This window comes from Muntiacus reevesi, chromosome 5 (genome assembly GCF_963930625.1).
Source record: "Muntiacus reevesi chromosome 5, mMunRee1.1, whole genome shotgun sequence".
In the NCBI taxonomy this organism is placed as follows: Eukaryota; Metazoa; Chordata; class Mammalia; order Artiodactyla; family Cervidae; genus Muntiacus; species Muntiacus reevesi.
The window spans coordinates 43,463,921-43,480,541 of record NC_089253.1 but is presented as its reverse complement, the minus strand read 5'-3'; the positions used below and the strand labels follow the sequence as shown (position 1 = coordinate 43,480,541).

The 16,621-nt window shown below is 58.1% G+C and overlaps 1 protein-coding gene across 6 annotated transcripts; it reads left to right on the top strand.

The window, feature by feature from the left end:
* Nucleotides 1-236: 236 nt before the first annotated feature.
* On the top strand, nt 237-9,708 carry C5H11orf24 (chromosome 5 C11orf24 homolog). 6 transcript variants are annotated; one of them, XM_065937926.1, is made up of 5 exons: nt 237-383; nt 2,474-2,634; nt 3,505-3,701; nt 7,437-7,610; nt 8,286-9,708. In XM_065937926.1, exons 4-5 carry the CDS (start codon nt 7,535-7,537, stop codon nt 9,389-9,391), a joined length of 1,182 nt encoding a protein of 393 aa, XP_065793998.1. In that variant the 5' UTR covers nt 237-383; nt 2,474-2,634; nt 3,505-3,701; nt 7,437-7,534; the 3' UTR covers nt 9,392-9,708. The 6 variants fall into 6 exon arrangements, with proteins under 6 accessions (XP_065793998.1, XP_065794000.1, XP_065793997.1 ...); XM_065937928.1 differs by lacking the exon at nt 2,474-2,634 and having other exon boundaries at nt 3,521-3,701; XM_065937925.1 differs by lacking the exon at nt 2,474-2,634.
* The last annotated feature ends 6,913 nt before the right edge of the window (nt 9,709-16,621 follow it).

The following is a 16,621-nucleotide window of genomic DNA, read 5'->3' as shown; positions in this document are numbered from 1 at the left end:
GCCCCAGGAACCACCACTTCCGTGAGAGACCCGTCCAAAATAGCTACTTCCGGCCGCGCTCCCCGTGTAACCAGAGCCGCTCCGTGGTGGGCGTGGCCCTGGGTTCGGCCACGCCCCTCACTTCCGGCTCGCCTCCGGCAGCGCCACTCGTTTCCAGAGTCGGGCTCCAGGGTCGTCCAGGGCTGCCCTGCCCACCCTGGCACGCCCTCCCGTGACGTCACATCCGGGGCGGGCCGGGGCGGGGCCGAGCTGGGGCGGCTGCCCTGAGCCGTCTTGGCACCGGGTCCCGCGGCTCTGCTGCCGGCCACGTCCCCACGCCGGACCGCGGGCGCTTCCCCGCCGCCCGAGGGCCGCCGGGCCGCCGCAAGGCCTGCCGCGCCCGGGTAAGCGGGCCTCCCTGCTGTCCCGGGGAGCTGTTGTCACTGCTGCCTGTACCGGCTTGGGGGCGGAGAGGGGGAGGTGGGGTGCATGGGGGACTCAAGGGGCGGCGGAGGGAGGCAGCGACGAGATGAATGGGGATACGGAGTGCACACTGGTGACGATTGGAGGTGAGGAAGGAGGAGAGGGAGGGTCGGAGGGAGGAATCAGCTGGGGGAAGGGTCGGGGATGGGGGAGCCCAAGAGGCAGGAGGCACAAGGGGGCCTTAAGAGAACCCCGAACCGGAGAAGAAGAGACGCGGTCGGTCCAGTTTGGGAGCGAAGGAGGGAAAGTTGGGACACACCCGGATGGGTGGGGAGGTTAAAAGGTCCTGCCCGGCCCAAGGCTGGGCCCCAGGAAGTGTTGCCCTCAACGACAGAGTTGGCCCTTTCAGGCGACCCAGGCCTCCCCCAAGCCCTCTCTACCTGAGAGGGGCTTATGCATTTCCACTTCACCTGCCTGCCTCCCCCACGTGAGTCTGGGGAGCCGCTTAGTCTCTGCCATTAGCTGTTAAGCTAGCATGAGTAGCCAGCATCCACATGGTTTGCCATAAGACACAAATACCTACTTAGAAATCTACCTTTAATAATATTTTTCCCCCCTCCCTGGAGCAATCGTCTCTAAAATTTCAATACAGATGTTCAGCTTATAGGCCAGACTTGCCTGATGGACAAAGGAATGTGGAATTTACCACGTGGCCAGCAAAAATTAGGCTCTTGATCAGCAATTAGCATCATATCCAAAACTCCAGAAGCCTGGAAGGAAGCAATATAATTAAGATGCTCTCCAGCGCTCCAGGTTCCCATCTGCCACAGACACACATCCTTTGGAACCCAGGACAATGTCTAAAGACACAAAACCACACGCCTGTGTTCCTTGCGTTCTGATACCAAAGTTCAGCCAGGTGACGTGTCAGGACAGATGTCTGTGGTTTGCCCTGCATTTGTTTCTGCAATCCCTATTCCTTGGTGTGTGTTTCTCCAGTTGGAGTCACATTGCCGCTGCCACTGATAAAAAAGTTACTAGTGTGATGGAATGTGGCAGGTAACACTTGTGTTGGCCCAGGAACCTGTGTAAGCCAGAAAAATGAATTAAGCAATTTGGAGTCTGATTTCAGGTAACTTGCATGCCTGTATATCACAGTTTCAAAGAAGTTTAAAAGTCAAGCCAAGATTGAGAGCAGGGAAGTCGGAAGTGGGAGATGTTGTGAGGCAGCACGAAGTCAAGGACCAGAGAAAGATGATGACGTTGGTGCCCAGGGCCATGTCTCAGGGTGCCTTTCTCATGGAGTGTTGCCTGGCTCCTGTCCCTTCCCTGCACAGCTTGTGAGGAGCTGAGCCCTGAAAATGAGAACTCTCAGAACCAGCCTAACCTCCCGCCTTTCCTCCTGGCCTGCTCTCCTACTTAACACCGTTTCCTTCCTGCTCCAAGGGTGTCTTTCTGAGACCTTGACCTGCCCAGTCTTTCTACACCAAATAATGAGAATAATGGCCAGACCCTCCATTAAGGCTCACTGAAGCATTACTGACCCAGAGGACATGAGTTTGAGCAAACTCTGGGAGACTGTGAAAGACACGGAAGCCTAGTGTGCTGCAGTCCATGGGGTCACAAAGAGTTGGACACGACTGAGCGACTGAACAACACCAAAAGCCTCTGCAGGGGAAACCAGATACTAAGTCTTAGTGATGGTTTCTCCATCGCGCTTCCCTGGCGGCTTAGATGCAATGCAGGAGACCCAGGTTCAATCCCTGGGTTGGGAAGATCCCCCAGAGAAGGAAATGGCAACCCACTCCAATATTCTTGCCTAGAAAATCCCGTGAATGGAGGTGCCTCATGGGCTACAGTCCATGGGTTGGCGAAGAGTTGGACACAACTGAGCGACTTCACTTTTAACTTTCCATTGTGAGTCAACTTCGATTAGCACAGGTCCCGACAGGGGAATCTTGACATTTAGAATACGGGGTTGGAAGGTGGGGGTTGTGCCATACCAGAGGGAGGAAGTCATGGCACAAGGGCCTGCTCTTGACTACACAGCGGCCAATTCCTGTCTCTGTAGCAGTGATTACCAGCCGCACTGGCTGGGGGAAGAGGCGGTGATGGGAGCCGTCAGAGGTTTCTTGAGAGACCCGTGGAGTTCCCTGAGATAGCTTGAGAGATGCTCCGTGAGCACGCTCACCTCGTGTATGTAACTATGTGTGTGGTTGCACACACGCACAGGTATGATTGCACGTGTACATGCAGGGCAGTGTGCATGCGTGTTGCCTTGGGCACGTGGATATGGGAGCATGTGTGGCTCTGTGCATGAGTGTGACTGCCTATGTATGTGTGTGTGTGTTGCCAAAACCTTGACTCTGCGCACCATGGCTAAACAGATATGCAGACAGTCATGGAGGAGAAGGAAAGTGTGGCTTTCTTACCTTGCTATGCAAAGGTGAGCACAGTAGGCTAGTGCCTTAAGAACTGTGCCCGCTTCCCTTGGAAGAGGTTACAGTCAGGCATGGGGATGTGGTAAGGAACAAGGCAGTAACTTCTGCAAAGTTGCAAAAGGGTGAGGTTGCTGACAAGGTTAGGGTGTGTGCAGGGTGGGCCCACTCCTAATCTTGATGAATCTGTTCAGGTCCATGGCCCACTCCTAATCTTGATGAATCTGTTCAGGTCCATTAGTCTTGCATTGGGTTTCATCCTGTTCCTCCCGTGGTTAGCAACTGTTAGGCCATTTGGAACTCAGAAAAGGTCATGGAGCCTGGAGTCTTGCCTGTAAGAAAGGGGGGACAAAAAGATCTGTGTGCCCAGGAGCCCCACAGGGTGGGTGCACGTGGGTGTCTGTGATAGTGAGCCAGCCAGTGGCGGTCATCAGGCATCACCACCTACTTGTGCCACTCTTGAAAGCGGTGAGTTTCTTGCATCTCTTCCTGAGTATGTATCAGATATTCACCAATGACAGAATCATGCGTGCTGGTTCATATCTTTACACTGTATCCTGGACTCCTCTGAAGTTTTGGTTGGCTCCTAGGACAATGCCTCCCTTCTCACTGGATGTTACCCCCTGCTTTTCCTAAGGAGCACTTACTCTTTTTCAAACCCTAGATGCATCTTTTGCCAGAGTGGAGCATCTGCCTGGATCCCACCTGCGCCGTAGAGCGTGCCATGACCTGGGAGTGCCCCGAAAAGCTGCCCTCGCCTCCCGCAAAGCCATTCCTCACCCTGCGAGCCCTCAGTGCCAAGCCCTCAGCTCTCCAAGGAGGATGCCCAGCCTGGGAGCGCGCCCTGAGCAGCTGCCTCTCGTGAGTGTCCAAGGCCCGCGGGCAGGGCCGCCTGCTCAGTGACAGGACAGGGAGCCCAGAAACAGCCCTGTGGGGGCTTTGCAGGGTCAGGGTGGGCAAAAGAAAGCGCGAACATCAGCGGGCCGAGCCATCCAGTGACCAGAAGGCCTGGCCGGTGGCACTGCACCGACAGAGCCTCTGCCTTCTCTGGTGGCCCCGGACTTGGCTCCCCGGTGGGCATGGGAACCATGTGGTCCTCTGGCCATCTTCTCTTTCTGGGAGGTACCCCCTAGGCCTCGTGTTGTGACACCACGAGACTGTGGGAGCCCCTTGGGGTGATGCATCTCAGCGATGCTGGGGGTGGAGGGGGCCTCTCATAGCAGAAGGGGCCCCGGGAAGAGGCCGCCTGGAGGCCGTCCCTGGACCAAGAATGGTACAGTCCATGTCTGTTCCAGGGTGAGGAGCTGGACAGAAGGAGGAAATTCGTTCAGCCCCCTGAATCGGTTCCTCCTGCTTTAGCTGGAATGTCAGCTCTGAAGCTCAGTGAAGTCCCAGAGCCAGGGGGGGCCATGTCCCACCCACTGCCTGTCTTTGTAAATAAAGTTTTATTGGGACACAGCCACACCCATCACCTGCCTAGTGTCCATGCCTGCTTTTGCAAACTCGAGTAGCCAAGACAGACCATATGGCCCACTGAGTCTGAAATACTTACTATCAAGCTTCTCACAGGAAAAAGCTTGCTGATCCTGCTCTTGAGATTCGTAGTGATTCTGTAGTGATTCCGTAGGGGCAGCGGAAGGCCCTAAGGCCCGGGGTGCATTCTGGAAGCCCTGAGATCCAGGGTTCAGACAGGGAGTAGGTGGGGCTCGGTGGTGGCAGTATTGTCACTGCACTTGCTAGGTGTGACTGGCCGAAGAGAGCCATTTCAATACATTTATTTACGGAGAGTCCAGCTGCGTCTGCTTCAGCCGTGAACGGGTGGGGGTGGTGGTGGTGTGTGAACTCTTTGTGCCTGAAACCTCCCTGGTTCACTCCACGCTCATGACATTGGTCTGTTTCTTCTCTGCCCACCCTACCCCCACGTGTTTCTGTCAGAACAAAGAATGCCTTTCGCACTCAAGAGAGCAGATGCGAATCTGTGGTTGGTAGGGCCAAGGGACCTTTTGACACCTGTGAGACCCCAGAAACCCTGACGGGACAGTTTTGGCAGGAAAGTGCACCATGAGGCTAAACTGGAGTTAGTGACACTTGGTTAGAAGCCTGGGGTGGGGGTGGGGTGGGGGTGCGGAGCACAGCCTTCCAGCAGAGTTTGTGCTCTGAGGGGGTTTTTTCCAGTTCTGGGGCCACCCTGCAATGTCCCCAAGGGGCCCGTTTATGCTGCACGGGGGCGGGTGGGGGACTGCAGGTCTTTCACGCGCCTGGTGGAAGTGGGTGCATCCAGGAGGGGCCGAGGGTCAGACCTGGGAGGCTGCCTCGCCATACTGACAGCTTACTGACCAGAGACGTGTTGATGCGTCTTCTGTTACCTAAAGTTGCTGTTTAGTCGTTTAGTCGTTTCCAACTCTTTGTGACCCCGTGGACTGCAGCACGCCAGGCTTCCCTGTCCTTCACCATCTCCTGGAGGTTGCTTAAAACTCATATCAATTGAGTCGATGATGCCATCCAAGCATCTCATCCTCTGTCGTCCCCTTCTCCTCCCACCTTCAATCTTTCCCAGCATCAGGGTCTTTTCCCATGAGTCAGCTCTTTGCCATCAAGTGGCCAAAGTATTGGGGCTTCAGTTTCAGCATCAGTCCTTCCAATGAATATTCAGGGTTACATTTCAGTATTCACTTACCTGACAAATCGCCAGCCACAGGCGATTTAGTTCCTGCCAAAATCCCTGATCAGTAAGCTTTGGAATTATCCTGGGAGAGTAGGGGTTTAAGCAGCGGAGACAGGGTGGGCTTTGGGGGTTACAGAAATCTCTCTGGCAGCTGTGGAGTGGCAGATGGCGCAGGGCCAGGATGGGGACGCTTGAAGGTGACTCTCGGGGCTGTTGGGAGGCCAGGGAGCCAGCCCGGCCGCTGGTCCATGCAGAGCAGCACTTAGCATCATGCCGGGCAAGGAATCGGTCAGCACATTTCCTTCAGGACGACTTAAAGGCTCCCTTGCAAGATGCTCTGTGGAACTCCAGAGCTTCGCGCTGATTGCCTAGGGTGCCTGCGGGCAGGACTGCTTGTGGGGGGCGCCCTCAGGGGCCCCAGTCCCCTCACTTGCCCCCAGACTCCAGCAGCCTGTGCTCTGGCAGCCCTGGGCCTTCGTGGAGTGCCGGGTCGCGGGACTAACCCAGGGTGCACGCGGCTGGGCCCCTGTCCAGGGAGGGCCCAGGCCTCGAGGGCTACCACGTGGGACTCCGGTGGCTGGGCGGGGCTGAGAACAGGCTCAGGGCCCACCCAGGACCAGCAGGGCATGAAGTGACGGGCCCCTCAAGGCTACCAGGCCCCTCGGTTGCCCTGCAGCGAGGGACGGGAGGGTGCTGGCACATGGGAGAGACCGGGGTGAGCATGGGGGGACCGGTGCGCCGGGGCGCCCAGTCCTCATTCTGCTGACGCTCAGCCGCAGTGGGGACTCTCAGTCCCTGCAGCTGCACCGTCACCCTCGGAGACCGGGCTTTTGCGAGCGGGCCCACTCAGCCCGCCCTCTGTCGCTCACCGTGGAACCCCCGGGCTGACTCTCTCGGCCTCCTCGGACCCCGCCCCCTCCCACCTGCATTGCCCCCCGAGATGCCCGTCACCTGGAACCCCTGTGTATACTTGCCACACCCCTGCCTCGGGCAGAACCTGCAGGGGCTCCCATCCCCCCACCCCCAAATCCAAACCACACCTGGGTATCCGCCCCTCTCTAGTTTACCCCCAGGTCTCACCACACCATCCCCTGGTCCCCACTGTCTTCACCCGCCGCTCCCTCCTACCCACCTCCCTCACCCCTTTCCCAACAGGTGGACCCTATCTGTCTTTCAGAACATGGCCCAGATGGCACCCAGGAAACCAACCCGGCACCCTGCCCCAGCCCCCACCAGCTGAATTCCATGCCCGCTCTGGGCCCTGCAGCACCCAGTCCCTTCCCACCTACCTCTGGGGCCTCCGCCCGGAGGGCCCGCCTCCCCCTCCCCCTTCACGGCCTGCCCAGGTGCCATCCCCTCGCTGTTTCCCGAGCCCGAGTCACGCTCTGTTCTGCAGTGGCACCAGCTTGCTGTGACCACTCTTCTGTGCCTCCCTCTAGAGGAGAGAGTTGTGTGGCTCTCATCTTTCTGTCCTGAGTCCGTTGCATGGCACGGGAGCAGGCACTCAGGGCGTGCTGGATGGGTGGCCGGATGACAGATGAGTGATGGCTGGCTGCTCCTGGCATCTCCCCGTGCGCTCAACCATCACAGGTCCTGCAGGCTGCAGGAGACGTTGAGGAGGACTTGGGTGATCTTGGTAACTGAAAGTCTTTATACCTTCTCTCTGCTGCTCTTTTATGTTCTGAACTCCGGGGTGGGATGGTGGGACTCGTAGTGAAATTGGGTCAAGAAGTGCTCTTAGCCCATGAAAGCAGGCACTGGGCCAATCTCTGGACACGTGGCTGAGAATCGGCACACCCTTCCCGCATGGCAGGCCCCGGAGGGACATCTGGCTGGGTTTGCACCCTGCGGCCCGCCGGAGCCCTCCCTCCTGTGACAGGGGAGCCCCTGCCCCCGTGTTCCTGACCAGACGCCTGCTGTCTTGACCATAGGTCCCTCGGCCAAGCAGCAGGGAGCCCTTAGCAGTCTGAGGCGCGGCCGGCTGGGAGCCTCGGGGACCACCCAGCCTCGCTCCCGGCCCACCTGCAAGATGTGGACAGCCCTCATGCTCGTTTGGGTTTCCTCCTGGTCCTTATGCGAAAGCCTGCACACATTGGAGCATCCATGTAAGTGAGAAAGCCGTGCGTCCACAGGACGGGCCTGCCGGGGCCCCGGGGGCTGGGCTGGGGAGGCTTGTCCGGCCGATGTGGGACCCAGCCTCTGAGCCCCACGAGGGTTACTCACTGGGTCCTGCAAAATTTCATTTGTTCCATAAACCCAGTCTTTACTGGGGAGCTGGTCGACCCAAACAGCACTTGTTTAGTTGCGCTTCTCCTCTGTGCCAGGCACTGTGCATCCCCAGAAATCTCTCTGTAAGTCCTTCCATAAAGCCAAGAATTGTGGCACGGTGTGAATATCTGGGCAACGATTTAGCTGCTTTGAAAACCTGGGTGTGTGTTGGATATTTTTTTTTAATGGTGAATCACACCTGTGATGTGAGACTTTGATATTTTGGGAATTGGATCAAAGGGTGAAGCTCTGAAGTCTTCTGTGCATTTGGGGTTCAGAGAGCAAAGGAGTTTTTAAACCACAGTGCTGAGCACCCGTGTGATGGGCTGCAGGCCAGAGGTGCGTGGTGAGCTAAGAGGGAACCCTGGGCCCGCATCGCTGTCGTCCTCCCCGGCCAGCCCCACGGGCCGGAAACTCAGACCGACTCTGAATAATCCACCTGAATAATCCACTTCTCTAATGAGAAGACGATCATTTGTCTTTCTCCTTTTCCGACTCTTAATGGTACGCAGTCCTCAACCAGACGTGGGAGCATTCGGAGACAAACTCATCTGTGGAAACAGTGACCGGAGTCTTGAACAGAACAGCTGAAAGAATGACCCCGGCGACACCGTCTCCCATCACGCCGACCAGAGGGACTTGGGGAGGCAACCACACCTCTCCTGCAGTCACAGCGGGGACAACACACAGGACAGATGTGGGCGCTTCCGTGACAGCTGGAGGGACCCGGGCCGCAGCTGCCTCCAGGGCGCCCACGCCGCCAGCCCCGGTGTCTGCCTGGAGGACCCCGTCCTCACCCGGCACGCGGGCGCCTGGCAACAGCTCGTCGTCTAGGCCAGCGACAGCCATGCCACCCGCCACACCCACACTGGCCACAAGTGCCCAGCCCGCTGCCGCGACCCCCGCCAGTGTCAGCAGCCCCGCAGGCTCACCCGGTCCTCCCAGGTCCACTGCCAGCCTCTCCACAGCCAGCCTGACGCCCTCGAGTCCCCGCGTACCCAGTGTGTCCGCGCAGGGCCCCACCATCCAGGCGCCGACGCCGACGCCCCGGACTGTGGATGACACGGCCCGGAGGCCCACACCCACCCTCTTAAACACAACCCCGGAGCCCGCCTCCCCATCTGCGGCTTCCGTGTCCACAAGCGTGGGCACCACAGCCAAGGCCCCCGAGCTGACCGTCAGCACGGCGGCAGCACCCACACCTCACAGCAGCCCGGCCCCCGCGGTGGAGGCCACGACCCCCACGACACGGCCCAGCCCTGCCACAGCCACGCCGGGGGCCCCAGAGCCGGGCACACCTCAGACGCCGGAGCAGGCCAAGCCTGTGGCCACGCCTGGTACTACTTCCCCAGGGCCGACCCCCGGGGACTCCAAGGTGCCACCCACAGACTCGTGCCAGCCCAGCACCCAGGGCCGGTACCTGGTGGCCTCCAGCGAGCCCCTGACCCTGTCCTCCGTGAACAGAAGCTTCCTCCTGGCGGTGCTCTTGCTGGGGGTCAGCCTCTTCATCACGGTCCTGATCCTGTTCGCCCTGCAGGCCTACGAGAGCTACAGGAAGAAGGACTACACGCAGGTGGACTATCTCATCAACGGCATGTACGCTGATTCCGAGATGTGACCTGCGGGCCGGGGGCGGGGCACCGCGCTGGGCCGGGCCTGGGGCTGGGCCCCCCACCCCCCCGCCTCCCCTTCCGGGTTGCCTCTGAGGCCAAACCAAGTGCTTCCAGATTCTTTCGGTGCAATTTAGGAGACATGCCAGATGCTTAAACACATTTAATTGCTGTCAAGATTAATTCCACGATCACTAAAGAGCGGCTGCTTTTTTCATATTTATTTTTGTAACGATCATGTTGACATAGGGCCAGTGGTTCTGCCTTGGGCTGGGGCGGGCGGGCCCCCCGGGGTGGGTCCTGACCTAAATTAAAGCAATGACCCCTTTCCACTCAGACTGTGTCCCTCCATTTGTGTGGGCTGCGTCCTGCCCCCGACCCCACCCCGTCACGCCCCGGGGAGCCTTTTCAAGATGGTGCGGTGGCGTGCAATATTGTCGATGTTGAATGTACTGTGAGGTCCCGGACGTGGGCTGTGTCTGCTGCTCTCCTGGGCTTCGCTCTTAGGCCTGACCCTGCCTGAGCCTGGGCGGGAGGAGCCTCCGCCCCTGAGGGTCCCGGCACCACATGGACGTGAACCCTTTCCTCGAATCCTCCTTTCTTGGGACTGTGGCGTGGTGGACGCAGGGAGCCTGCTTTGGATATGAGAGCCAAGTGCAGCACATAAACCACGTGTGAGCAACGCAGTGTAACCAGGTGGACGGGGTCTGCGCAGGCCCGGCTCTCAAGGACCCGGCATGGCTCACGTTGTGCTCTGGCCACGTGGGAGCCTGGTCAGGTGGCGCCGTGGGCTGTCATTTACCAGCACTGCACCCCAGGGGAGCCCCAGGGCCGAGCGAGCCCGAGGCCAGGCCCCACGTCCCCAGCAGCCCTCTGAGCCCACACTGCGCTTGTCACGTGCCACACACTCCTAGTGCTCAGCGCGCGTGGCTGGGCACCCATGCGCGCCCCAGGACACTAGCGCTCTGAGCCCCGTTTTAAAGGCGGGACCACCGAGACCCAGAGGAGACCTCACTCAACCGCAGAGGGCCAGAGTCAGAGTTTCACCGGTTCCAGAGGCCGGCTCTTTCCTCAGCAGCTTGGTTTTACAGCTGCCCAGACCGCACTTGGCTCTCAGGCCTCACCGCGTGCCTGCCCGAGGCAGCGAGCGCTGGCTGCAGCACGTGAGACCGGTTTCCAAGGCACGTCTCTGAGCTGCGTGGCTTGTAGCACAGGGGCGCTGGAGGGGACTCGGCATCCTGTGAAATGCGCAGGCAGTCCCATCTGTCGTGGCCCGGGGGTCATGCTGCCTGGCAAGATTCCAGGACTGGGGTTTACTCTTCCTTCTCAACTACTCTGAGCCCTGAGGAGGAGACTCTACCTGGAGACACCAGGTTCCCCATCACAGGGGTCTCCTGAGCTAGACCTGCGTGTCTGGATCTTCCTATTTAAGTTCTGCCTCCAAAAAGAATTTCAAATGGTGCATAATAAGAGACAACGACAGGGGCTTCTCTGATAGCTCAGTGGGCCAAGAATCCACCTGCCAAGGCAGGAGACGTGGGTTCCATCTATGGGTTGAGAAGATCCCCTAGAGGAGGAAATGGCCACCTACTCCAGTATTCTTTCCTGGAGAATCCCACGGACAGAGGAGCCTGGCGGGGTATAGTCCATGGGGTCACAAAGAGTCGGACACGGCTGAGTGACTGAACACACACACAAAACACGAAGACAGTGAAACCATATGAAATGACATAAGCCATGGGTGGAGGATATACAGAGCAGGGCGGGGGATCCGAACAGTCCTCCCCTGTCCTCCAGCTCCATCTGGGGTTTCCCCAGCCCCTCTCTCTCACTGGTTGGTCCAGCAGCCCCCTTTCCTTCTCCAGCAGCCATGCTGTGCCTCTGACAGCTGGGCCCCCACCAGCCTCTGCCGTGCATACACGCTCAGTCATGTCTGACTCTGCGACCCCATGGACTGTAGCCCTCCAGGCTCCTCTGTCCATGGGATTCTCCAGGCAAGAAGACTGGAGTGGGCTGCCAGTTCCTATTCCAGGGGATCTTCCCCACCCAGGGATTGATCCCGTGTCCCACTGGCCTACACGCCTCTGTTTCTCCCTGCCCCAGCAGACCCATCTTATGCTTGAGCCCGTCTGCTCTTTGACCCCAGGTACTGGCGCTCCGACTGTGGCTGAGAAGGTGTCAGCCTCACTGACCGGAGCTCCAGGCCAGCCTGCAGCTCCATCCTCAGATCTGAGAAGTCATCTCTGCACGTCAGGGTGAACAATCGGGGGATTTAGGGAATGACCTTTCTCTGCCTGCATCACCCCAGCAGCATGACGGTACTGGCCTGTCAAGGGCAGGCTCCACACCCTATCTGGATGAGTCCCTCGACAGACAGAGCCCAGACCCCCATGTGAACCACGGCACACAGGGCGCCGTGTTCCTTTGCAGGGATGTAGGACAAGGGGCAACCCGCAGGGCTGGCTTTCATCCTTAGCTTGGGACCAGGGGCCTCTGCCTCCAAGGAATGGGGGCGTGGAGTGCCTCAGGGCTCGCCAGTCGCCCTGCCCCAGCCGGGACTCCAAGTCTTTTCTCCCCAAGAACCCACTGTGCTTTCTACTCCTCCCTCCTAGGGTCCCGCTGCCATCATCTTGGCTCCTGTTTTTTTTTGTTGTTCAGTTGCTAAGTTTTGTCTGACTCTGCGACCCCATGGACTGCAGCACGCCAGCATTCCCTGGCCTTCGCCGTCTCCCAGTTTGCTCAGATGCACCTCCATTGAGTCTGGGGCTCCTGCTGGCAGACCGCAAATCTATAACATGCAAGGCCAAGCTCAGCTGTGGCCCCCAGAAACGTGATTGACCCCCAGGGTTCTTCCTAAAGCCAACAACATGCCACTTACCTGAGCTGGATACCCAGGCTTCACCCTCGAGTCCATGGCCATCCCGAGCTTTCCTATGAGTGGGCCTCTCCCGGCCTGAGGCCTCCTGGCCTACCTGGGGGCCCACCGCCACCTGCCCGCTCCTCCCCAGCCGTCCTCCACCCTGCAGGCAGGGCACCCTCAAAAATACAAGCCTGACCACAGCTGTCCCTGCCAACAGTCCTTCCCGGGATGAAGACCAAACTGCCAGGCCGGGCCCTCCAGGCCAGAGCAAGCCTTCCAGGGGTTCCTGGCCCTCAGCAGAGCCTGAGGGGAGGGGCGAGTCTCAGGAAGGCTCGCAGGAGAGGGAGCGCACACGGGGCCCCGCCACGCAGGCCTTCCACTCTAGGGGCTGCGTGTCTGAGCCCAGACTGTCCCCTGCCCGGAGGCCACCGGCCTGCAGGAGGCCAGGCGGAAAGTCCCTTCAGGCCTATTCGGTGCCCGCTGTTTGGCAGCCAACTGCGGGTTCAGGCATGCAGCTGCCACACACTGCCCCCCCAGCTTGAGATCTGAATGATGATAGTGAGAAAGAAAGAGGAGACACACGGGGTGCCCGACCCACTGGGGATGCTGGGGCGGGGGGCTGCCTGGCAGAGGAGCTCGGAGGCTCTTCCCCAGCTCTTTGCTCCAGCGTCAGGGGCTGTGGCTGCTTCAGGGAGGAGCAGGTTCCCGGTTCCATGGAAGAGAGGTGCCAGAGGGCCAGGTGAGATGCGTCAGATTTGGGACTTGACCCCCGAACGCGATTTCTTCCCTTCACAGTGGGAAAAGTCAGGCCCATGAAGGTCAAGTGGCTTGCCCAAGGCCACTGCTCACCCTCCAAGCAGTGGCGGGACAGGGTTCACTCCGGGTCGGTCTGTCCGTCTGCGAATACAGGCCACCACGCGGCATCTGTCACCTTCCTCTGGGCGCAGCCCAGAGTCCACAAACCGGCGAAGTCCCCGGGCTCCCCCTGGTGGCCGAGCCTCCTTCCTTCACCCTGGGTGCTGGCCCTGGCTGGAGGCGCTGGGGGTGGGGGAATCCCTCCAGCCTGCCAGTGGGGACGCCTTCCCGGTCACCCCACACTGGAAGGACTCCCCCACTCATTGCTAGACCGGGCCTCCCTTGTGGTAGACACAATGCTCTTGGTGGAGTTGCATCATTTGTGCCTGTAACTGTCTCCCTGCGGGACGAAGCCAGGCCGGGGTTCAGGAACCTGCAGTAAGCGCATACTCGGGCTCAGGGGCTTCTCTCCCGGAGCCCCACCAGCCGGGTTATTTGGGGCAGACAGTTCACCCTCAGCCACCTTTTATTCCTGCAACTCTGCTTAGAAAGGGAGGCCAGGGTTTATCCAGCAGGTACTGACAATAGCTGGTATTTCTTGAGCACTATGTCTCAGGCTGGAGTGCCTTCCAGCTTTCATCTCACTGAATCATCTCAGACCCCGGCGGCCCCCTTCCCCACCCACTCACAACATCCTCCACACAGCAGCCTGATCACCACGCGCTCCTGCCTGGACCCCCAGATTTTTGTTAGGACAAAAATCCAAACAAGGGAACTGAGAACACAGGTGGCCAGGGGGAGGCATTCATGAAAAGCGAGGGAAATGGGGGACCCAGGCAGAGAGACCATGAACGCAGAGCCCCAGGACAGGGAACAGACTGGCCAGCCGGAGGAGGGAGGGGAGAGGCAGGTCAAGGCCAGGGTGAGGAGGTAGGGCCCCAGGGGGGTTTTCAGCTGAGGAATAATGTCATCCAACTTGGGGGATGTCCAGAATCCCCAAAGCTACTTTGTTAGGAATCCCCTAGTGACCCAGGGGTTAGGACTTGGCACTTTTACAGACACAGCCCTGGTTCAGCCCTTGGCGGGGGGAACGTAATTCCCACAAACCAGCTCGGCGTAGGTTGAAAAGAATTACTTTGTTGAGCATAGTACTTCTTACAGATGAGGTGATGTGCTGTCTGGGGTGCGGGAGGGGAGCGTGGTGGTGTGTCGGGGGGAACACGTCACAGTAGTACCGAACACGGAAGGTGGTTGGTGGGCTTGTCACTGGTCATCCTGCTGGCTCTGTGCTTGTGTGTCTGCAGTTTCCATGATAAAAAGTTAGAAGAAGAGAAAGGAGGGGAGTAGAGTTCGATTTAACTCTCTTAAGTGAAAGATCCTTCTGGTTGCACCCCGTGGTGGGGGAGGGTGGCTGGGCGGCTGGAAAGGCTGCTCGGCTGCCCCCCAGGGGAGATGGACCAGGGTGTGCTCACAGACAGACAGACGCCCATGAACTTGGCACGTGTTTTGGAAGCTGAGTCAGCGGGGCTGCCACTGTTTCTTTACACACGTCCCACACGCACAAAGCAGAAGCCGGGTTGACCCCGGTGTCTTTGGCTCGATGACCTGGGATGCTGGCGGTGTCATTTCCAGAGCTTTATATGTTTGTTTGTTTCATCCTGACTCCTGAGCATCCTCCCTTCCCCCATCACAGAGGGGACGCTGAGGTCCCGGGGGACTGGTGAACCTTCCGCATGTTACGGGGCGGGGGCGACAGAGCCCAATTCACACCCAAGGACCACCCTGGTTTCTACACACTTACCAGAGGCCCCCCTAGCTCCTCGTGGGAGGACTTGGGGGGTGGAGTGGGCACCCCACCAAGAGTTCTGTGCATGGGCTGAGGCTGAGAGGTCTGTCAGGAGGACACGGGATATGAGTCTGAAGTTCAGGAAGGTCCCCACAGGAAAGAGAACTCTGGAGCCTTCAGAGCAGAGATGATCCGGGGTTAGGGTCACAGTTAGGGTTAGGGTCAGGGGCGGGAGGGGAGGAAGAGCCCAACCTGGCCGTGGGGAGGAGAGAGAAAGCGCGTCTTGCTACACCAAGAGGGTCCCAGAAAGAGGCTGTGGACAGCCCTGTTGGCCAGGCAAGGAAGGGGCGAGGGAGTGGCCACTCCTCCCAGGACGTCCCCACTGGCCTCGTGAGGGGGCGGAGGAAGGCAGGCAGGTGAGCATGTGGGCAGAGATGCCGGCCGCCTTCTCAGGAGGTTTGGTGGGGAACGGGTCAGGCCAGGCAGTGGGCTCAGGTGGGTAGGGAACCAGGAGGGATCCTTTTTACGCTAGCAATCTAGAGCGTATTCATTTGTTGATGAGAATCCCCATGTGAGAGGCGATGATGAAAGGGTAAAAGGGGGACAAGGGGGGAGCTGAGTCCTTAAAAGGGAGACGGAGAAGGGGTTCAACACCCAGAGCAGGCTTCCCCGCCTCCCCACACCATAGGAGCTCATCTTACTCCCATTTCCAGGTGGGGAGGCCGACTCATTGGAAAAGACCCCGATGCTGGGGAAGATTGAGGGCAGGAGGAGAAGGGGACGACAGAGGACGAGACGGTTGGATGGCATCACTGACTCGATGGACAGGAGGTTGAGCAAACTTCGGGAGATGGTGAAGGACAGGGAAGCCTGGCGTGCTGCAGTCCATGGGGTTGCAGATAGTCTGACACGACTTAGCGACTGAACAACAATAACAATGACTTTGGATTATGTTCTCGTGTCCTTGCATTTCACCCTGGAGGACTCCTTTCAGCATTTCCTGTAGAGAAGGTCTGCTGGGAGTAAATTCCCTCAGCTTTTGTTGATCTGCATGCTAAGTTGCTTCAGTCATGTTTGACTCTGGAACCCTGTGGACCATAGCCAGCAAGGTTCCTCTGCCATTGGGATTCTCCTGGCGAGAATACTGGAGTGGGTTGCCATTTCCTTCTCCAGGGGATCTTCCTGACCCAGAGATCGAACCCGCTTCTCTTACATCATCTGCATTGGCAGATGGATTCTTTACCACTAGCGCCACCTGGGAAATATCTTAATTTCTCCTTCATTCTTGAAGAAGTTTTGCTGATATAGAATTCTTGGTTAACAGGTGTTTTTTGTTTTTGTTTTTTTTCTTTCAGAACTATATATATATATATATTATTCCACTACCTTCTGGCCTCCGTGGTTATTGAGGATAAATCAGGTGTTAATATCATAGAGGACCCTGGTATGTGTGAGTTGCTTTGATCTTGCTGCTTTCAAAATTCTGTCCTTGTCCTTGGCTTTTGACAATTTCACTGTAATATGCCTTGGCGTGGATCTCTTTGAATTTATCCTACTGGGAGTTTGTTGAGCTTGGATATGCATATTCATGCTTTCTTCAGACTTGAGACATTTTTCAGCCGTTTTATTTTCAAATATTTTCCTGCCTCTTTCTCTCTCTCTTATCCTTCTCAGACTCCTATAATGCATATGTTAGTATGTTTGATGGTGTCCTATAGATCTCTTAAGTTCTGCTCATTTTTACTCATTCTTTTTTCTTTCTGCCCCTCAGACTGGATAATTTCAATTGTCCCATTC